Source organism: Anser anser (genome assembly GCF_964211835.1).
Source record: "Anser anser genome assembly, chromosome: 3".
Classification (NCBI taxonomy): Eukaryota; Metazoa; Chordata; class Aves; order Anseriformes; family Anatidae; genus Anser; species Anser anser.
The window spans coordinates 68,963,779-68,986,981 of NC_139722.1; the positions used below are offsets into that span (position 1 = coordinate 68,963,779).

The 23,203-nt window shown below is 36.6% G+C and overlaps 1 protein-coding gene across 17 annotated transcripts in view; it reads left to right on the plus strand.

Annotated features, from left to right (window-relative positions):
- The window catches only part of SYNE1 (spectrin repeat containing nuclear envelope protein 1), a gene marked incomplete at its 5' end in the record, with an annotated part of 301,642 nt that overhangs the window by 210,720 nt on the left and 67,719 nt on the right, over window positions 1-23,203 (plus strand). For 13 of the 17 annotated variants that reach the window (XM_083830445.1, XM_083830446.1, XM_083830461.1 and 10 more), the window contains 16 exons: window positions 676-867; window positions 4,425-4,559; window positions 5,188-5,294; window positions 6,702-6,852; window positions 9,126-9,260; window positions 9,422-9,580; window positions 10,276-10,485; window positions 11,966-12,067; window positions 13,621-13,740; window positions 15,554-15,754; window positions 16,310-16,483; window positions 16,879-17,010; window positions 19,728-19,924; window positions 20,956-21,088; window positions 21,851-22,033; window positions 23,025-23,174. In XM_083830445.1, coding sequence (XP_083686571.1) covers window positions 676-867; window positions 4,425-4,559; window positions 5,188-5,294; window positions 6,702-6,852; window positions 9,126-9,260; window positions 9,422-9,580; window positions 10,276-10,485; window positions 11,966-12,067; window positions 13,621-13,740; window positions 15,554-15,754; window positions 16,310-16,483; window positions 16,879-17,010; window positions 19,728-19,924; window positions 20,956-21,088; window positions 21,851-22,033; window positions 23,025-23,174 — 2,481 coding nt within the window. The remainder of the gene's footprint in view (window positions 1-675; window positions 868-4,424; window positions 4,560-5,187; window positions 5,295-6,701; window positions 6,853-9,125; window positions 9,261-9,421; window positions 9,581-10,275; window positions 10,486-11,965; window positions 12,068-13,620; window positions 13,741-15,553; window positions 15,755-16,309; window positions 16,484-16,878; window positions 17,011-19,727; window positions 19,925-20,955; window positions 21,089-21,850; window positions 22,034-23,024; window positions 23,175-23,203) is intronic. The other 4 variants (XM_083830456.1, XM_083830460.1, XM_083830452.1 and 1 more) reach the window with 2 other exon arrangements.

Sequence of the window (23,203 nt, forward strand, 5' to 3'; positions counted from 1 at the left end):
CTTGTACTTGACAGTGGCTATGGAAATAAAAACTGATATTAGGCTAGGATTTTCAGCAAGAATACTATGAGCTTTAAATTAGGAAAATTAAAATATGCACCACGTTAATGGAACGTCAGGAAAGTAGCTCTTGAGAATAAACATGCCAGATTTGTCACTTTAAGTCTTTCTTTAGACTAAAGAGGATTATACAGAAATCCTTAAGTCCATCATGAACCAATCAGAAAGAGCAAATAGCAAGAAGAGAAGCTTATCAATTTAGTCAGAGCAACACACAGGTAGAACGGATTCTACTAAACGTACATGGAAGAAGAGGAAAGAAGTATCTCCATCTGTGTGTGCTCTATTTCTTGTCATTATGGATGTCAGTCTAGCATCTTAGCCACATTTACAATTAATGCGAAAATAAATAACATCTCCTCTACAACAAATCCTTTGTTTCAAATAATTCTTCAAATTCCTATTTTGAAAAAAAGGTTGTAAACAGAAATTACACATGCAAATGCCTGTGAGCATATTCATAAAGACTTTGAAAGGGACTGGAAAGCAAAGCAATGAAAAACTGGCTCACTGTTAGCTTGGCAACGGGTGAGGTATGCTACAGGTCTCCTTGCCAGAAAACGTGACAGATGCTGGAAAATGTATGAATTTGCTTCTTTGTTTTTGCTGCTGCAGAACATGCTGGTTGAAATAGAGCAAAAGGTGGTGGCCTTATCAGAGCTGTCTGTGCACAACGAGAACTTGCTTATGGAAGGGAAGGCTCACACCAAGGACGAGGCAGAGCAGCTGGCTGTGAAGCTCAGGACACTGAAGGGCAGTCTTCTGGAGCTGCAGAAAGTGCTACATGACAAACAGATCAACATTCAGGTAAGTGGCTCTCTGTAATTGGCTTCACAGTGGGCAGGAGTTTGGGAGATTTCATGGCAGTGTTATGCAGCTGGGCAAAGGAGTAAAAATATTCTACTGTTTTAGATTGAGCTATTCATCTTTAATTAGTAAATGGATTTACACTCAAAAATAAAGAACTGCTGAGCAAGCTTCAGTTTATCATTTCAAGCACCACTTCACGGTGAAACTATCTGCACTGAACCTCACTATCTGCGTGAAAGGACAATAATAAAGTAGATAGATAATTAACTTTGTCTGAATATACTATGTTCCTGTTCATGGTCCCTGTAGATTACATGTGCTCTGGGGCAGGATTCCTCCCTGCAGCAGAAGAACAATCCTAAACACGTGCTTCCATGCATAGTGTGCACAACATAACGTATAACATCAAAGTAATTAAATATTTTTAAATATGGCTAATAGCAGCATCATTACACTAAACAAAATATTATATAGACATAGACACATGTAACATTAGTCGTGTCCTAGGTTTCTATTCCTAGCAGCACTGGTCTGCTTACTATAACTAGTTAATTTTATATAACACTTATTTTAGTCACTCTTTAGGTTAAATTAGCATGTAGAGAACTGAATACACACAAGAAACCCAGCCGTGTAATGTGACTGACTAGTTTTGAATTTGCTTCCTCTGCTGTGACATATCGCTTTCCCCTTCCTTTTCTTTTACTTCTTCCCTGGACTTTGTTGTGCAAATTAAACATGATAAGCTTCAACGATTTCTAGCTTGTAATGCAGATTAAACTCTACTGAGAGGTTAGCTTGAAAAGTCACTTAATGTGCTAAGAACTATTTTTAGCCCAGAGCAATTGGATAACTATAAAGTATAATATAACTTCACCAAAAACAAACAAACAAAAATAAAAGGTGGGAGGGGTGGGGGACAGGAAGGGGGAACCCTAGGTATTTATTGCTATTGCATCTAAGATTGAGGCAATATGCAAAATGTTTCATATTTTGGCCCAAGACCAATGTCTGTTTTGAAGGAGAAAAAGAAGCTGTTTGCCCCAATCTTTCTTTAATATCCTTCTTACGTATATTGGGCAAATGAAAAGTGTTACCAATAGCATGTGGGCATATGATTCTGATATATTAATCTGATATATTCTGATAATAATAATAATAATTATTATTATATAGTCAAAATTCTGATATACTAAGTACAATTATATTAGCCTTTGCTGCTGCATTTTAAATATGTCTGCAGCATTTTAAAATATGATGGTGTGATTTAATTTACTTAAACTTTTAAAGCAGAATTTTTGGATGTTTTTTCTAATATCTAAAATAATAAAATATTTTCAAGTTGTATAATAAGACTAATTTAGGATACTACATGCAGGAAAGACTTTATAAATTGCAAGTAGTTTTTGGACTTCACCTGTGGATTATGGAAGAAAATAAGTTTAGGTAGTGAAACAGCTACCTTTTCAAAAGAGAAGTCCATATCAGAAGAGGATATTTAACTAAATGTTAAAATAATTTCTCGGTCAGCTAGAATATATATTGTAAATTCTATCTTTATGAGTTCATGCCCCTCATGTTAAAATGCCTTTATTCCAAACAATCAGGCAAAAAGAATTTCTTATAGACTGAGGCTCAGAACATCAGATGGCCAAACTAACTCTAACCCCTGCCATTAACACTGAAAAACATTACATGCTAACAGCACTGTAGCTCATGCATGTGAGAAACACGCTTCTCTCCAGGTGTATTATAAACTTGTAATTGCCCAGAGACACAGACAAACCTGCACCCACGAAATGCACCCAAGTTGCACTGCAAGACAAAGAGCATTGTAAATACGGAGCTATATTTTCTTTCAAGCAGTATTTCAGCATGTCTGATATTCCTGTGGCAAAAGGCTTTTTTACAGCCAGTGTGAGATTCTGTAATTTCTTTGGGCAATTTTAGCTTTCTTTCTAACTGCATCTGTCATTAATGATCTGGAAAAAAGTCATAAGGAGACCAAGTCCATTATTAATAAAATAAAACACTGAAAATAATCAGAAACATGCTGGGATCTTGAGTATTCCAGATTACATTGATTTCAAATGTAGCATATTTCAAGCACTTTGAAAAATATACAGAACATTGCCTTGTATCTTCTAACATCTGTAATTTAGGTGCAAAAAAAATTAGAGTCCTTATAAAACAAAAATGTAAAACTGATTTTGTATTAAAGATAGTGCTTTCCTTTCTATTCCAAGGGGGGGGGGGAAGGGGGGGGACGGGGGGGGGACGGGGGGGGTGCGGGGGGGGGGACAGAGTGTGGACACGACAGACAATAACAACTTTAGTCTTCGGTTCTACAAAAATAATGTTACTGATACAACTTTGTGCAATGTAGAGCTCCTTTGACAGATCCATTCTATCACCATTTTCATCTGGGATTTTCCAATTATTTCTGTGCTGCAGTGGATACTCCCCGGGAAAGACAGCATCGAACATTCATTTCCCTGTCTGTTTAAAGGAAAACTATTATAGTTCTCTCAGGCAGAATTCAAATGAAAACACAATTGTATGTATTTTGTGATTGGAGAATGATAAAAGTCGGTTCACAAATAGTTTTTGTCTAAAAAAGTATGTACAACAGCATATTTGCAAAACCTTATTGCATCCACAAAAGCCATAAACACTTTTAAACCCCTTACTACTGTAGGAACTGCAGGACTACCATTTGTCATAATGTAACTGCAGTATTTTAGCTTCTAAACCTTCTTCCCAAAATAAGGGAACTTCTTCACTCCAAATCTAAGTGAAATCAAGCAATCTGCACAAATGTAATGAAAAACTAGAGATCATTCTCTAAAGGAATCTACAAGCTGAACTGCTATTTTCCCTAGAGCATATAGGAAATATAGGGATTTCTATTTTTTAGAATTTACGAAAAAGATTGCCTTTTTTCTCTTTTAAAAAAATGGATCCTCTTTGTTTCTCTCGGGTAATATTTTCTTTCCCTAATCTGATATCCTGTATATGCTGTTGTTTACACTCCAACTACAACAGTTTTTGTAGAAGCTTGTTTTCCTAGGAAACACAGATAGAGTACTTATTTATAAAAAAATAAGAAATTGACCAGAATGAGGAACAACTCTCTCTCTTTTTTAAGTAGACAAAAAAAAAAAAAAAAACTTTAATTAGACAAAAACTTGACAGAAACAATCCATTGATTCCCCCTGCATTCCCAGATAGAGCTTCATCTACCATTACAGAACAATTCTGTTTTCTAGGAGAGGCAAAACTGTCTTTAGGAGTATGTCAGTCCATGGTCTCTTGATCTCTGGTCTCAGATTCTGATAATTGAGTGTGGAGCTGTGTGTTTATTTTTAGAGATGCTTTCTTGCTAGTAACCGAAAACCAGCAAAAGTCAGAAATCTGAAATCATAGCTCACTTCAGAATTTATGTGAGCCAGCAACTTGAAAAGTAGAAGATGGAAGTACATGTAATGTAGGGACTTGCCAGCTCCCTAGCAATATAAGAAATTTTGTAAAATTTTTATTTTTTTCTCTTAAAGCAGGGATCGCTACAAGAAAAGGAGGAGAACAATCTGGACTTGGTTTCTTCACAAAGCCCCAGCGTCCAAGAATGGCTGGCACAAGCAAGAACTACTCGCTCACAGCAACAACAGAGCACTATACAGCAACAGAAAGTTGGTGTTTTACATTTTTTTACTCCCATTTTTAGATTATGTTTAACACTATAGCTGAGCCATTCTAGTTAGTTTTTCCTCTGAAATCTTCATTTTTATACTTTTTGTTGCCCACTGTTCCTATAATTGTGCATCTGAGTTCACTGTTTTTGTCTGTAAAAGCAAGGAAGACTAGACTTCCTGGGAGACTATGGTCAACTCACTTAGTCACTCTGTACTTCTGTTGTGCATCAGTAAAATGAAACTGGATGAACCATCTGAGTTGCTGTAAGGAAATGATGCTCAAAATAGTAATCAATAGTATCTTTACAGAAGCAAAAGATACACATATTTCAAGGTATATTGTTTTGCATGATACTCAGACATCCTCACTGGGTTAAATTCCAGGAACTATACTGCATTAGTCAATTAGTTCAACATTCCACTTCAGTTTATGTACCCGATTTTTCTGTCTCCCTGGGTGGAGATTTTGCACTGGTTTTGGTGCTCAAGTAAGCCATATCAGAAATAGTTTAGCTGTCTTTGCTTAATATAGGTATATCTATCCAGAGCAAAAACATTGTTTCAGGTTTGTCTTTCTGTTGTTATTGTTATTATTGTTGGTTTTTGTTGTAAATTGCTGTGGCAGGAGCTGGAACATGAGCTAGAAGAGCAGAAGAATCTGCTGCGGTCAGTGGCATGCCGTGGAGAAGAAATCCTAACACAGCAAGGTGCTCCAGAAAGATTAAGTATAAGGTATGCTTAGATGTGTTCTTCAGTGAAGTTAAATTCTTTGACCATATGCCTTGTCATCTCTGTGTTTACATCCTTGCTCCACATATGCTCCTCTAAATTTTTGTTTTGTTGTTTTTATACAGCACCTAGGGTACTGCAGTTCTGGTTTGTAGTTAGAGTTTAACATATATATATATATTTTATATAGTAACAAATTGTTTTGTGCTTATAGATTCAGAAATTAATTTTATTCATATTACCATGCATCATTCTAAAATTGCAAACTAGTAGGATTCATTAGACAAACAGTGGATCATTACTATGGCTTTCTGGTCCAGCATTTGTGTGTGAATCATAGCTGAAATCTGTTTAAAACATTATAGTCTACTGTTGTAATCAGATCCTCCCAGATGAGATACTCATTGCTTAATTTCATTTTTCCCACAGTTAGTGAATGTTTCTCTTTTTGTAGCCCTGTGTGTTTTGAATTTCATCTCTGGTCTAAATTTCCATGTACACTTACCCATTTGGGGGAAGTAATCTTCTTTAAAACCCTTAGCTCTGTCTGGGAGAGAGTTCTGCTTTAGAGAAGGTGGAAGAAAATAGCTTCCTACTGCCAATGCAGACCTTCAGGGACCAGCAAGGGCCAGGTCTGGGGAAGAGGAAATCAGAATGGACATTGTCAGTTTTAGAATCAAGGAGCTGTCAACCCTTCAGTTGAAATACTTCCTCTATATTTCAGCACCAAAGTCTAGAACATGAAGGTGATTCATGGGACAGGAGAACCAAGATTTATGCATAGAGAATGCACTGTTTTCCTCAGCATTTGTGTTAATTCAATGTGTTTTCTTCTTATAATGTTAGAAAGTACTTAACTTGTATCTACTTCTGTCTGAGGTTTCCCTCCATGACGGGTTATACCATAAGAAAAAAAAAAATCAGAAAATGAATGGTTTAATTAACTGTTTACCATATTACCATTTTACATACAAAAACTGTTTCATATGTAAATTTATACGCTTGTACTGTATTGAAATATCCAAGTATGTCTGGCATGTCAAGAGAGGAGGGGAGGAAAGAACCAGATAAATTTTTTTTGTTATTTCATGCTTTGAAGTAAAGCTTGTTTAAATGTTGCATTCCTGTGTGATATAGTTTTAGTCTGTTTTGGTAGTTCTGGCTTATTCAGGGTACTCACAATTCTAACAGCATGTTAGAAAGTACATTTTATCTCATCGGACAAGATCAATTACTGTTACAAACAAGCCTTGTCTTACTACCAGGAATAAATAAATAAATAACAAGGAAAAGCTTTAAAAAGTAGCGCTTAACTTTAACATATAATTTCCTGATTGAAAAAGGAAATAAACACATTATGGTATTATAATTTTTGTTTTTGTTTAAACTTTATGTATTTTCCCATTACAGTGAGAAGCCTGATACACTCTCTAAAGAATTGGGCTTGGAAGGCGAGAAACCATCATCTGAAGAGCAGCTGAAGCTGAAATGGGAAAGCCTGAACCATGAGTTCAACAACAAGCAGAGGCTTCTCCAGAAAGCTTTAGAACAAGAACAGCTGGTAGCTATTTGTAATTTCTCTATGTGTTTTCTCTGTCAAAGGAGTTATCACAACACAAAATACAGTATGTGCATAGCAAATGAATTATGCTGATGTTATTAATGCAAAGAATATGGAGAATTTTCTTTTTCTGACATTTTAAAAAAATATATAAATGCTGGCACTAGCATTGCTCCTGTTTGAAGTAATTCAAATTGCACTACTATTCAGGTGAATAAGCTAGAAAGAAAAGAAGGATTAGACAAAATTTTGATCTACTCATGTAATTCAGGATGATTCTGTAACAAATTTTCTCTCTGAAATTGACCTCTGGTGACAGCTTAGAGAATCATAGAATTATAGTATCATAGAATGGACTTGGGTTGGAAAGGACCTTAAAGATCATTTAGTTCCAACACCCCTGCCATGTCACCCACCAGATCAGGTTTTCCAGGGCCCCATCCAACCTGACCTTTAACACTTCCAGGGATAAGCCATCCACAACTCTTTGGGAAACCTGTTTCAGTGCCTCACCACCCTCTGAGTGAAGAATTTATTCCTAATGTCTAATCTAAATCTAACCTCTTTTAGTTTAAAACCATTCCCCTTTGTCCTATCATTACCTGCCTGAGTAAAAAGTTGCTCTCCATCTTTTTTATAACCCCCCTTTAAGGTTGCAGTGGGGTCTCCCCAGAGCCTTCCCCCAGAGCCTTCTCTTCTCTAGGCTGAACATCCCCAAATCTCTGTCTTTCTTCATAGGAGAGGTGCCCCAGCCCTGGGATCAACTTCATTGCCCTCCTCTGGGACCCACTCTAACACTTCCACATCTTTCTTGTGCTGGTGGTTGCATGCAGTACTCCAACTGGGGCTTCAAGAGGGCAGAAGAGAGGGGGACAGTAACTTCCCTCCATTTGCTGGCCACTCCTCTGTTGATGCAGCCCAGCATACAGTTGGCCTTCTGGCCAACTCTCAATGACTTCTTCACTTAGTCTGTACTCATATCTGGGAGTGCGCTGGCCCAGATGCAGGACCTTGCGTTTTGCCTTGTTGAACCTCATTAGGTTCACATGGGCCCACTTCTCAAGCTTGTCCAGGTCCCTTTGGGAGGGCATTCCTTCCTTCTGTTGTATCATATCAACTGCACCACTCAGCTTGGTGTCACCTGCAAACTTGTTGAGGATACACTTCACTGCACTATGTCATTGATAAAGATATTAAACAACACTAGTCCCAAGGCAGATTCCTGAGAGACACGACTCATCACTGTCTTCCACCTGGACATGAAGCAATTGACCACAACTCTCTAGCTGTAGCCATCCAGCTAATTCCTTATCCACCAAATAGCCCACCATTCAGATCCATATCTCTCCAATTTAGAGATAAGGATGCTGTGTAGGACCACGTTAAAGGCTTTACAGAAGTCCAGGTAGAAAACATCAGTCAGTCTTCCCTTGTTGACTAATGCAGTCACTCTATCATAGAAGGCCACCAGATTGGTCAGGCTTGTCACTTCCTTGTCTTACATGTGCCTTGACGTTGCTTCCAGGAGGATCTGTTCCATGATCATGCACAGAGATGAGACTCACCAGTCTGTGGTTCCCCGGGTCCTCCTTTCTACCCTTTTTAAAAATGGGAGTGTTGTTTCCCTTTTTCCAGTGATCAGGGACTTCGCCTGACTGCCATGACTTTTCAAATATGATGGAGAGAGGCTTGACAACTCAATCAGCCTGTTCCCTCAGGACGCAGGGGTGCATGTCATTGGACCCCATAGACTTTTACTTGTTCAGTTTCATCAGGTGGTCTTGAACCTGCTCTTTGCTTACAGTGTGAGGGACTTTGGTCCCCCAGCCCCTGCCTAGAGCTTATCAGTTAAATTGTGAGTATGTGACAAAGAAGCAAATGATTTCAATCATGGAATTTTTACTGCAAGGAACAGATTCATCAACTGAACTAGGAATAGTCCAAGACCTATATTACTGTACATCTTCTATTTTATTATCAGTAGACCCAGACCCACTATTCTTTATATCACACTGTATTAAATACAGCTTTCAAAGTTCTAAATATCTTGTATTCATTCAACAGTATACATAGCTATATGGTGGGTTCTTTTAAGTGCAGTTATTTATTTTACACTTGAAGTGAACCTCCTGTTGAGCAATCTTCTATACAAGAACATTCATGACAGAATAGTTGTGGAAGGGCCATAAACATTACTTGGTGTAGTAGAACTTGCATAGCTGAATTTTGTGCCATATATTGTAGAAGCACTGTAATTACTATTTATCTCTCAGCAGCTTTATCACAGACCAAACAGACTGATTTCTGGACTGCCTTTGTATAAAGCAGAAGGACAGGATGAGGATAAATCATCCGTGTCACCAGTACTGGTTGAATTGAATCAGGCTTTTGAAGATGTGTCATCTGAGGTAACATTTAAATCATCTTTACTCTGATTTTCATCAGAGACACATTTACAATGCAAACTCTTCTAGTTCCCACCAAGAAATCCTGTCCTTTCCCTAATATTAGATGTTAGAGAGAGTATCTTGTACTTCTGCTCTGGACTTTTTTGGTTCCTTTGGCCCAGGCTGGACAGGCAGAGAAGGAGAGACTACATCTAGAACAGAAGCTGTATGATGGAGTTGCAGCTACCTCCTTATGGCTAGATGGTGTGGAAGAACGGGTATTTGTTACTACATCTCTGCTACCAGAGGAAGAAACAGAAATATACCTCTCCAAACAAGAGGTAAGGAATCCATGAATAGGACTGTCTTTAAATTGAAAGTAAGGCTACATTTTATATAGTGGTTTAGAAAGAAAATTTTAGAATTGTCTTTAAGTAACATGTCACTGTCATAGTCCTCTATGTAACTGCACTACACTGCTACTTGCAGAAATAACTTTACTGAGCATGTAGACAATGCTTTAGAAAACAGAATCTGACCGAAATTTCGCCTAGTCAGAAGAGAATTAAACACAGACTCTTTCTTCTGTTTAACTTCTTTGCTTAGTATTAGCAAACACCACCCTGTTGAAACTGAAATGAAGCAAACAAGGGAGAGGAAAGCTCTGGGTTTTAGAAACAGTACAAACTCATCAATGTGAAAGAACATTGAGAAAGGAAGAAAAGCTTTTTCATGCTGCGGTTGACATAAGGCGGCAGCTACATGTATTTCTGCTTCCTGAACCCCTTATTCAGAGGGAGGGATCATTTGGGCAGGTTAATCCTTGTTATAGGACATGTTCCTCAGAGTATTTGGTTTTTATTTTTATTTTTTTGACTGTCAGAAATTATAGTTGCATAACTTTGTCTAATGTCTGTTTCTTAACAATGTAAAAAAGTCACTAAATCATTACAGAATGGGCAATAGTTATGACAATATGTTTGCCTGCTTTCTAGAATGTCTAATTGTCACTTTGTTTTGTTTTCTACAAAATCAGTCTCTTGCAAAAGAAATCAAAGAGATAACAGAAGAAATGGATAAGAACAAGAATTTATTTACTCAGACATTTCCAGAGAATCGTGATAATAAGGATGTTATAGAAGACACTTTGGATTGTCTCCTGGGAAGACTGACTTTACTGGAGTCAGTAGTAAACCAGAGATGTCACCAGATGAAAGACAGGCTCCAGCAAATAGTGACTTTCAAGGTATGATGTCCATCTGAAGGAATTAGCAGGGTTACATGTAAAATGGTGATATAAAGGATCTGACTCTCAATTATAATTTTTTGTATTAAATCAAGAGAACAGGTTTTCACAGGTTTTTACTGAAAATTAAATTCTCTCTTAGGCTATGAAACTTGGCACGTAAATCATTTTCCAAAATTTAAACTCCCTGCTAGAAGACCCATGTTTCATGACATTACTATAGAAGGGATCATCCATCCAATATCTTCTCACCCTGTTGGCATTACAATAAATAGAATTTCTTGACTACTGACCTGAAAGGAGAAAAAGCAATTTTAGAGTTCCACTCCACATGTTTTGTGATTTCATAAATGATAGAGTGCACTGTTTTCATTATCTGAGATGAAGTAGAAAACAGTTTTGATTTCCACCTTTCTGAACACTGTTAGGCCATCCCATTCTTCTGTGAGAACTCATATCTCAAGGCATATTCACTCATATTGAGTGAAGCTGAAAAAAAGAAGAGAACAGGAGAAATATTCACATTTTGAAATCTCTTCAGAGTTCAGAAATATTTTCAGATCTTACTTGAGCATTACCTTCTCTCCTATTCTTATAATAAAAAGCCTCCAGTATTGTTTTGGAAAAAAATAAAAAATAGATTCCTGGATTCCTGGTGTCATTAGTTTAGGAACATCATTTCACAGGTGTTAATATATGATTTGTTTCCAAACTCCATAGACTTTCGTCTATAATAGGCAGGGAAAAAGATGGTCAATAACAGACCTTTCTTTTTTGAAGAAAGGAGACAAGTTGATTAGACTCCTGTATGTATTACTGTTATACCACAGAGATTCAGTATTTAAAAGAATTACTGCATGAAAAACTCAATAATGCACACCTTCATAATGGTGAAAGTCTTAGAAATATGTGCTGATTATTTTCTATTTTACCAATATTAGGAGTTTGTTTGTGATGAATGCATGGCAAAAATAAATAAATAAATAATAATAATAGTACCTTGGCAAAAGTTATAATGTATAGTTGGTCTTGTAATGTGTGGAAGATTTGTTTACTACATTGTTTTATTTACTGAAGTTAGTAATGAATACAACTTGTCTTAAAAAAAATAAATATAGCTTATCTACAAGTGTATGTGATTGAATAAACTACAGAAGAGTAACATTTTTGTTAGATAAAGCTACCTGATCTTTGGTTATTAATTATCTAATTGGAAGGGAAAAGCAGAAGTGTATTCATAGGTTTTGTTTTAAATAGGAGTTGCTTTAACTTTTTCTCATTTATATCCAGTTATGCACTTTCAGCAAAGTTGCATGTTTTGCATTGGATAATTATGACACTTCCAGTTTTGAATAGATCGTATTCCTTAGTGCTAACATTTCAGCATTGTAATGCTTTAAACTTTTTGGAACATAAGGTATTTTTTGGTTGCTTTGTGCAGAGATTTTCTATTTTTTTTTGTCGTTTTTGTCTCCTATAGAATGATCTGAAGCTCCTGTTTACATCACTGGCTGATAACAAATATTTGGTTCTACAGAAACTAGCAGAGGCAGCTGAGAAACCAGAAACAGAACAAATGCAGGTATTAACAACTGTCTATTATTTGACAAAATAAATAAGATGTAAATTTTCTCTTCAAGGTATAAATGGATTCTAGAGAACAGTTGCTTTGTATGATCTAAACTGGTTATGCATACACTATTTTCTGCCAATTTGAAAAAAAAAGTCTAAAGTTATTTTAAAATTGTTAGGTTCATGTACTTTATTAAAAACTAAAGGCACTTTCTTTGTCACTGCTTTATAGCGGCATCTTGACTCTTATTTAAATTAAGACAATGATTGTGTTTTTGTTTTGTTTTAATCAGGAATTGCCTAATGAATAATTAGTTAAAAACATGACAAAATATATTCTGTTTCCTTGTTTCTGTTTTGCCAACAATGAGATAATTAAATGAAGTATGCTAAGGGTTATTTTCCACAGAGGCTTCTCATTACCCAAGAGCTTCTGTTGTCTGGTACCAGCAGGGGACTGGGAGGAAAAGACTTAGCCTTCAGCTAAACAGAAGTATTGAGTCTTTTATATTTGATAATCAAATTAAAAAAAAAAAAAAAAAACAATTAGGTCTCTCATATAAATAAGAGAGGTAGCACTCTCTCTTTCTTTCCTATTGTCCAAGATGTGAAAGATTGTTTAAAATTAGTTTCTGTATGATTAATATACCTATCAAATAGGGAAATATAGAATCATAAAATATCCTGAGTCAGAAGGGACCCACAAGGATCATTGAGTCCAACTCCTGGCAGGTCTACCCAAAAATTCAGACCATATGACTAAGAGCATAGTCCAAACACCTCTTAAACTCCAACAGGCTTGGTGCCATGATCACATCTCTGGGGAGCCTGTTCCAGTGTATAACAGCCCTCTTGGTGAAGAACCTTTTCCTGATATCCAGCCTGAACCTCCCATGTCACCGCTTGACAGCGTTCAACAACATGCTAACAAAAGAAAATTAATTCATTAATTATCACCTGTGTATCCTTGCAAAGACCAATCTTTATGCTTAAGTTGTAGCTTTCCAAGTGTGAAAGAGGATGTACAATTCCTTGTCCTTGACTGTAATATTGCCCCTATTCTGGTCCTCTAAATGAACTGCACAAAGCTCTTTTACTATCATGTATCTTTTTTGCTATGATGGTTGTTTGCTTGGTGCTCAGCTATGACAGGAATAAATATTACTACAAAGAATGTTCTAAGGTGGTGTTAGAACAACTAAAAGTCCTTTTATGCCTGTTCTATGTAATTAATAGCATGGAACTTCACAGCAAGGTTTTGTATAAAATACTGTGTGATACTAAAACAGCTTAAAATTTACAAAAGAAAAAATGTATTTCATTTTAAAAAACAAGCTGTGCTCTCCCAACTTTGAGTTTTTCTTTATAGTATACTTTAAATCCTATCCTATAGTATAGAATTTTTTCTTTATAGTATCCTTTAAAGTTCCATCATATCAGATTCATCCTATGAAGAGGACTGATAAATACTTCAGGCAGAAAAATGGAATAAAATATTAATGTACGACAGTTAGAGTTTTGTTATTAAATCTTCAAATTAAATGATTTAATTTTCAAATACAGGTCATACTGCAGGCAGAAGAAGGTTTGAAAGAACTAGATGCTGGAATCAATGAATTAAAAAAGCGCGTAGAGAAGCTGCAAATTGACCAGCCTGCTGTGCAAGAGCTATCTAAGCTCCAGGTAAGGTTCATAAGTTCTACCCTAGAGCTGGCTAGTGATATGAGAGTTGTTAGTATGCTCCTTTTTGTTGTTCATAAGGCAGTTTAGGAAAGCATATTTTAAAGCATTTCAGTGCGTACAATAGATTGAAAGCTTTCTCCCTCATTCATTTACTTTTTCTACTTTAGATTATTCAAATTGTCTAACTTCTCTATTAGTAGCATCCATTATAGAAACACACAAAAACATGTTTCAAGTCCCTGTTCAAATGGATGAAGTTAAACATGTAGACATAAATGCTTGTTGAAAACTGACCCCTGTTCTCACTACTGTCTCATGATTTGGGGTTTAACTCACATCAGTAATTTTAAAAGAAAAGCTGGGGGAAGAGGCAGATGGGGGTGGGTAAGGTATAGAAAGTCTAAGTATGACCTGAAACTGGAAATGTTCAACTTTCCCTAAAATGCTAAACTTAATAATGCTAAACTTAAAAACTTTCTCATGTTCCTGCACACATGGTTTTGAACACACCTAAGTGGTAGGACTCCCTGTAGGGTAAATTGATCCAGAACTTTTCTAAGGCTGTTGAATCTTCTTTGTGAGCAGTTTGTTGCTGAGGTAGGGTAGTGAAAGGTGAAAAGAAGGTTTATGACCGAATTTTACTCTTTATAATGATGTAATAATAATCTTGAAACAAAAAAAACAGGTGAATATGGAACAGAAACTTAAGCCAGCAAAACAGTAATCTCAATTAAAAATAAATGACAAAGATTTTGTGTAAAAGGCATCTTTATTTCACTTCTTTATCCTTTTGTTCCAAGAGCCCCGTTTTTTGGTGGTTTTTTTTTTTTTTCATTGTCATTTTATGTCTACATATTCCTCTCCCCTTTACCTCAATTTAAAAAAAAAAAAAAAGCCTTCCCTTTGCTTTAGTACATTTATGTTTCTCACAATTGTCTCTAGAGCTGGGAGAAACAGCTGCAGTCCAGTGGGTACTTTGCTGTAGCACTGGCTGGTCTTAGAGGTATTTTGTTTTGGATGCCTTGTCTTCAATAAGATGAGACAAGTCTTTGCCCATCAAAAGTCTGGGCTTATCCTCACAATTAGATATATGTTCTGAGAATATAATTCTTAAGACCAAAACAAGCAAAGAGTCCTGCTCAAATGAAGAAAAACATCTGTAGGTTGCTCTCACTTCTGTAGTTGATGTATACAAGTTGAGGAATAGCTATGGGAGCTGATGAGGTTCTTTCAACTGGCTCATTTTGAATTTGACAGTACAGGCATGCTGAAATATATACTTTTTTTTTATTTTTAGTATATACTTTTGTTGCTAAGAATAAGCTGATATGGCATAGATCTGGGGTTTAACTCTAAGCTCTGACTGTTCTGAGGCAGCAAATGGAGATAAACCTGGCTTCAAGATGCCTGTATCCTGTAGCCATGATGGAATCAGTCCAACCTGTTGCAATATAAGAAGCAAAACATAAACAGCATCTTCAGTGTCCAGCAGCCACATAGTAGTCTGTTTTTTGATGACTTAAGTGCAGTTACCCTACTCCTTTGCTGCTTAAAGCCAGTCTTAGGGATTCTGCTAATTTTGTTCCCAAATGCATACACCTGAAATAGTTACAGGTGCTACTTATCTTTCCTCTCTTTAAATGCTGAGTTATTCATTTATCAGTTAAGTCAGTATATCTGCATAGTCTTTTTGAGTTGAGAATATATATTAGTATGCTATCATTGGGCGGAATACACTGACAGTTAAAGTAGCTGTTAGGTAGATATGTAAGGTGGAAAATAAGGATCACCATTGCTGCTTTTTTCTCCCAAGGATACGTATGATGAAGTGATGAAGATCATTGGATCCAGACGGAGTGACCTGAACCAAAACCTGGCTCTTAAGAGGCAGTATGAACGGGCTTTGCAGGACCTGGCTGACCTGGTAGAAACAGGCCAAGAAAAGATGGTTGGTGACCAGAAAATGATTGTTGCTTCTAAGGAAGAGGTTCAGTTGCTACTTGACAAACATAAGGTAAGAATCAGTGACATATTCAGGACTAATCACTACATATTCAGGATATTGACATATTCAGGACATGAATATTGACATATTCATATTCATATTCATCCTGACATATTCAGGACTAAAAGTTCCTATTATTGGGCTGTTGTGCTACCTAGCAATTTCTTCCATTGCTCCATTTTTTTTCTAATGGAAATCTAAGTTTGCTAATAACAGCCATAAAATATAGAAAGACCATGTACAGCAAGTCCACAGTTTCATGTTTGGCAGAACTTTTAGGTAGTTTATATCTGATTTAAACTATTTTTGTTTATGGAATGAGAGGGTAGAATTTGCATGTAAAGGATGACCTCTTTCTTTCTTTAAAAAGGCTATTGTCCTTTTTATATTGTGTAATGGATTTTGTGAAATGTTGGTGGACGGAAAAGTTTACCTATTTCTATGTCTGCAGATACTTGATTGTACTGCTATTGTCTTAAGTTACTGTTTTAGTGGTAGTGAATTATGTAACAATTGCACTTTCTCTTTTCTATTCTCCTCCTCCCCCACATCCAAACTTCTCAGGAATATTTTCAGGGGCTGGAGTCTCACATGATCCTTACGGAAACACTCTTTAGAAAGATGAGTAGCTTTGCCCTCTTGAAGGAAACTCAGTCTCATTCAGAGCTAATGACACAAGCTTCAGCTGTATTAAAGCTGGCCCATAAACGAGGTGTGGAGCTGGAATACATTCTAGAGGTGAGGATCTCTGTGTTATTTTCTGTATGTCTATTGTAATCAACAGCCAGGATATCCTACAATGTTGATTTCCTGGACAAAACTGGATGTCAGTCCCATTTTTCATACACACAAGAGACCGAGGGACAGCATGTAACCTTTGTTTTGGGAACTTCAAGTGACATCAATTCTGTTCCTCTAAATTTGAAAGAGCTACTTAGCTTGACATGACAAGTGTGTTCTGACCAAAAGCTGGGTTTGATGCAGAGATGGTGTCTTATTGTAGATTCATGGGACATTTGTACTGCTATTTATGTACATTTACAACAGTACAGCTATAGCGTTTTACTTGGGAATAAAATGTCTAGACACCCAGGTCAATAATCACTGTATGCGTGGATAATTTCTGTTTGTAGACCTGGATGCATCTGGATGGAGATTACCAGGAACTTACCAGACAGCTGGAGTCTGTTGAAGGTATCATCCCTAATGTTGGTTTAGTGGAAGAGACGGAGGACAAGCTCAGAGATCGGATTGCACTTTTTCAGGTTGGTGCTATTTAGTCATTCCTGATGGAAAAGTTGAGTGGAAGAGTACCTCTGAAGGTCATCATGGGGATCCCTCCTCCCGCTTGAAGCAGGACAGTTGTGATGGGCTGGATCAGCCATAGTTTTGGAAACCTCTAATAACAGAGATCTCACAGCTGAGGTGGGGACCAGTTGCAGTGCTGCACAACCTACTACTGAAAAGGTTTTCTCTAATGTCTGATCTAAACCTTCCAACTTGCAGCTTGTGGCCATTAATCCTTTTTTATATTATGTGCCTCTACTGAGGAGCATTTATCTCCATAATATAGGAACATTTATCTCCATAATATTTTTCATTCTGCTTCAAATAGTTGTAGGTCTTTGTTACACTAGCCTTTAGCCTCCGCTTTTTCAACCTAAAACAAGCATACCTCCCTAGTCCTCATTTTAAAGGTCATGTGCTACAGGTCCCTGAACATCTTAACAGCTCTCCACCAGATCCTAACCAGATTCTTCTTCTTGAATGTAGTGGGAGGTGAAGACAGGTCAAAATTGGATGCACTAGATGAGGACTTATCAGCACAATATAGATGGGGATAATAAAATAACCTAAGTCTGTTGTCCACTTTCCTACTAGTGTAGGCCAGTGCTGTGGTTTTCCTTATTAATGATGCCATTGTTATATTAGTTGCAAGATTAAAGACAAACTGTTCCCTTCCTAGCCTGTGCTTAAAAACAGGGTTATTCTGCCCAAGGTACAGAATTTCTACTTCATTTGAACCTTCTGAGGTTTCTGCTGCCTCCAACCTCAACTTTTATCAAAGTGTCTCTGGACTAAGCCTGCCTTTTTGTGTGTGTATCAACCACTCCACATATATTAGTGTCATCCACAAATTTACTGAGGAACGCTCCATGTCATCATCCATGCCATTAACTAAGATGTTGAAGTTATTTGGGCTCCAATATCAACAGTCCTTGGAGTACTTGTTCATTATTGTCTACCAGACAGATATCAAGCCTTTGATCATTACTCTTTGAGACCATCAGTGTAACCCATATAACTGTCCATTTCTCCAACTCCCTCTCTCTCAGCTTCCAGAGCAGGGTGTTGTAAAGAGACATTATCAAAGGCCATACTGAAGTCTGTCTCATCCATAGAGAGAGTAATTTTATCATAGAAGGCAGTTAAGTTAGCGAATCCATACTGAGTATTCTTGATTATTTTTTCTCCTTTTTGTGCTTGGAAGTGGATTCCAAGAAGATGTACTCCATGATCTTTCCAGGGAGCAAGATGAGGCTGAACAGCCTGCAGTTCCCCAATTTGTCTTCCTCTTTCTCACCTGCAATAAGAACTAGTAGTTTAAATATAGATTTTCTGCCACATCCTGTTTTTTTCAGTCCGTTCTCAAAATGAAAATTCTGGTCTAGTGTTTTGTCTTTGTCTTGTAATACACAAGATACTTCAGTTGTGTTTGTGGTGTTTTGTTTTCAGAAAAATGTCTGCTACATTTTTCTTGCAAATTTACTTTTCATTCTTTCCTATTCTGAATTTACTACATGTATTGTTCTTTTACCAGACAGCTTTATGCTTTTGTAATGGTGGGGGGGGTTATTATCCATTGTGTTTTGGTTTTGTTTAACACTAGGCATTGCTTGTGTTTTTTTGTCTCCCTTATCAGTTTAATAAATTGTGTTATTCAAATCCAGATTTTCAGATTCTGATATGGCATAACTTTTAATACCATTTTTTCTTTCCTCTCTCTGTGTCCATTTTTAGATTTAAAATTAATCATATGTAATTTATTGCTGTCTTGGAAATTTTATGTTATTCTCTACAATTTACACATTTATGTTTGTATATATGTTATATGTAAATACATTTGTAGACATATAAAATATATAAAAAAAATAATTTATCAAAGCTTTATTTACATGAAAGAGAAAACAGGAAGAGCAATAGAAAGTTTATGTACTCACCATAACATTGACAGCTTTGTACATCTTATCTTCAGACTGTTTTAGCATAACTGAAAATTCAGAATACATGTACATATTGCGTAGTCAGATATGCAGATACTTTTGAAAATTTTTACTACTTATGTAATGATAGCAGAATTTGGCAGGTTTATTTGCCCACATGTACAAATTCCTTACCAATCCAGAAGTCACGATTTCTATAAAATCTGCCTCTCTTCCCGGTTGGATTCAGGGTCAGAGTATTAATAGTCATTGTGCTCTAGTATTTGGATGTGTTGGTTGAGCTTCTCTTTTGTAGTAAAGGAGGAGAGTTAGATGGCTTGATAGCTGAAGATAGACATTGAAGGGCTGCAGTATGTTACCTGCTAATAACCTAGGCATCTTTAAATTTCATTATAGTAGAACTTTGAGCAGATGGAAGATTAAGTTATGACTTTTTAGTCAATTTCTCTTAGAAGTGACATTGCCCCTCTAAGATTCCTTTGAATTTGTTCTTTTCTATTGTAAAACATCAACACCAAGGAGAAATTCATCAGAGGGAGATGTTAATAGACATACTAAAGTGAGGGGACTTGTTACAGCACATTCAGATTTTGAGCAGATTACCTGCATGTTGAATCTCAGGCATTCTAGAACTATTACAGAGGGAAAAAATGTGATTTGCAGTAATGACATCGGATATGCTACAAAACGGACTATTGAAAAAGCATGGTAGTAGAGACCTGCAGACCTATCTAACTGTCTCTCTTCTGTCATTCCAGCATCTGAGATCTAATCTGACTGAATACCAACCTAAATTAGACCAGGTGCTAGATGATGGGAAAAGGCTCCTTTTTTCTGTTAGCTGCTCAGACCTCGAAAGTCAGCTGAACCAACTAGGAGACCACTGGCTAAGTAACACCAGCAAGGTTAACAAGGAGCTTCACAGGCTGGAGACAATACTGAAGCACTGGACAAGGTGATGCTGATATAGTGAATGTTATAATCTTCTCCAATTGCACTGTTGAAGTCAAAGGCATTCTGAACCCAGAACTATTAAATTCCATACTTAAAGGAAAGTTCTATAAAATGCATGTGATGGTTTAACTAGTCTACCATATCCTACTTTTGTTCCATGCAAGTGCTCTCATACTCTCCCATTTACAATAAAGCATGCGCCAAATAAAAGTTGGTGAGAAGTCAGAAAGATATCTTGATAAGATAACAAAATTATAAGTCCCCTCTGCATATATAGTGATGAAAAGGGGTGTGTGCTTTGCTAGACAGCGTGAGTATACTTACGATGTTCTGGTAGAGATATTGCCACTGCTGGGTACTTGTGTTTCTGTGCCATTGCATATAGGGAAGGGAGCTTTTAGCAATGTTCATATGCCTCTTTTGAAATTAATTCTCTAAGTGATATAGAAACTTTCTCTATTATTCATAATGTTCCTGGCTTGTTAGCTCACTAGCCTTTCAAGAGAGACACATAAAAGGATTTTTATATAAAGTTTATATGGAAGCACTCTCATTCTGACATTTGATTAGTTGCTTAGCATATGGAATGATATGAAGAGAGAGCTTCTGACAAAAGCATTACATTTCTGATATAAGATGACTCGTGCTAAAGTTTTTGGAAGATTGAGACTTCTAATGGAAAACAAAAAAATGTGATTGTTTTTGTTTGTGTGGTGTGGAATGGTGCTATTAGAGCTTTCCCGAAAAGGTTGGTAACCTAGTTACCAGTCTGCTAGGAGATAGTTTTTTCTAAAAGGCAAAAAGAAGTCACTGTTAGGAATTGTGGATGTGATAGCTAAAATAAGAGCAGCCTGACACCATACCTTTCTTAAAAATTAAATCATGCTTTTCTGAAAGTTGATAAAGGAAAAAAAATATATTTCTTTAAAATCTGCCATATCATATCTTTCTCTAACACATAGAAGAGAAACTACTCCACTGGATGCTAGAAGTGACAATGACTGTTTTAGTTTTCTGTAAAAATTTTTACAGGTATCAGAGTGAATCTATTGAACTGACACATTGGTTACAATCCGCAAAGGAGCGACTTGAGTTCTGGAGCCAACAGTCTCTGACAGTTCCTCAGGAACTTGAAACTGTCCGAGACCACCTGAATTCCTTTCTAGTAAGTCATTCATGGGTCTAGGACATCTTTTTTTCTCAAATTACAAATAAACAATGTAGCAATGAAATGGTTATACTTTCTCTCATCATTAAGTTGAGCATGCAAAAAAAAATTACTTCTGTAGATGAGCTGGTGTGTTTGCACATTCAGAACTGTATTATTTTTATGACTAAAAGCAGTTTCCATTTTCACTTGATTTGAAGTATAGCTGGTAAACACTAACAGAAAACGTGTATTTGGAGAACAAGTCTTGTGAGGAGCGGCTGAGGGAGCTGGGATTGTTCAGCCTGGAGGAGGCTCAGGGGCGACCTTATCACTCTCTATAGGTACCTTAAAGGAGGCTGTAGCGAGCGAGGTAGGGGTTGATCTATTCTCCCACGTGCCTGGTGACAGGACGAGGGGGAATGGGCTAAAGTTGCGCCAGGGGAGGTTTAGTTTGGATATTAGGAAGAACTTCTTTACTGAAAGGGTTGTTAGGCATTGGGATGGGCTGCCCAGGGAAGTGGTTGAGTCACCATCCCTGAAGGTCTTTAAAAGTTTAGATTTAGAGCTTAGTGATATGGTTTAGTGGAGGACTTGTTAGTGTTAGGTCAGAGGTTGGACTAGATGATCTGGGAGGTCTCTTCCAACCTAGACAATTCTGTGATTCTGTGATTCTATTTTTTTGAAGAGAAATGAGGGTATTCTTAGCTTTCTGAGGTAAAGATTTAAGTACAGTAAATGTGTAGTTGCTTATCTCCACAAAAATGATTCTGTTTACAGGAGTTTTCAAAAGAAGTGGATGCTAAATCATCACAGAAATCTTCTGTCCTCAGTACTGGGAACCAGCTCCTCAGACTGAAGAAGGTCGATACGGCAGCATTGCGTGCAGGATTGTCCCAGATTGACAGTCAGTGGACAGAGCTGCTCACACAAATCCCAGCAGTACAAGAGAAATTGCACCAGGTAAGGAAGCACAGTGATGGCTTTTGATATTCCAAAAAAATCAAACCATACAGTTGGCACTTTCTCTGAGACATGGTTGCTCCCTTCCTGCCTATCCATATGAGACAAGATAGGGATATTACTTTCACTTTAGTGTGGGAAAGCTTACACTCTTGTCTAAATCTCGTCTACTCATAGTGTCTAGCACCAATAGGTGCTACTTTCAAACTTTCCGAGTTACACTGGCTACATTTTAAAGAAAAGTAGATAAGATTAAAAAAAAAAAAGCATAGCTGCCATAGATGAAGAGTATAAGATGTTTACCGAACTTATTATATTTGCCAAAATATAATGTCATTCAGTAGTTCTCTAAACCATCTTGTAATGCAAAATATGTATATCTATCTAAACAAAAGTCTTAGAGTACATTTCCAAGTAATTGTATTTAAGCAAACACTAGTGTATCAAATGTTTTTTAAGAAAAAAGTTTTTTAAGAAAAAATTAAGAGTCTTTTAAGAAAAAATCAGGTAGTTTTCAAAATAAGCCCATTTAGAAATCACCTCCAAAATTATTTTCCATTGGCCTACTCAGTAGCCATTTACAAGGACAGAAAAAGTGTAGCTTAAAGTTGAGCTACATAAACCCAGTACAGAATTATGGAATGAAAATGCAGAGCCTTTTGGAAGCCAAAATGGAATCTTTGGGTTTGTTCAGTTTCTTTGTACAATGAGGAATGGAAATAAGAAACCTTTAATAGAATGTTTTCTTATTAAGATGTATGAAGTTTTACAATGTATTTCATATTAAAAGCTATCATTTCTTTTACTTATAGACTTTTATCTTAAAACTTTTTTTTACTTGTAAACTTTTATCTTATAAACTTCAGTAATATTTTAGGGATGTAGAATAACATGATAATAAGAGCAGGTAAAGGAACGTATACTATGGTAATGCAAAGCATGGAATTCTTATCCATTTTCTTCACAACATTTAAGTCTGTTATCTCTACAGCTACAGATGGACAGAATTCCTTCTCGCCATGCTATCACTGAAGTTATGAGCTGGATTTCCCTGATGGAAAATGTTATTCAGCAAGATGAAGAGAATATAAAAAATGTAGTAGGACAGAAGGCCATTCAGGATTATGTCCAAAAGTACAAGGTATATTATGGAAATGTTATGGATTTTCT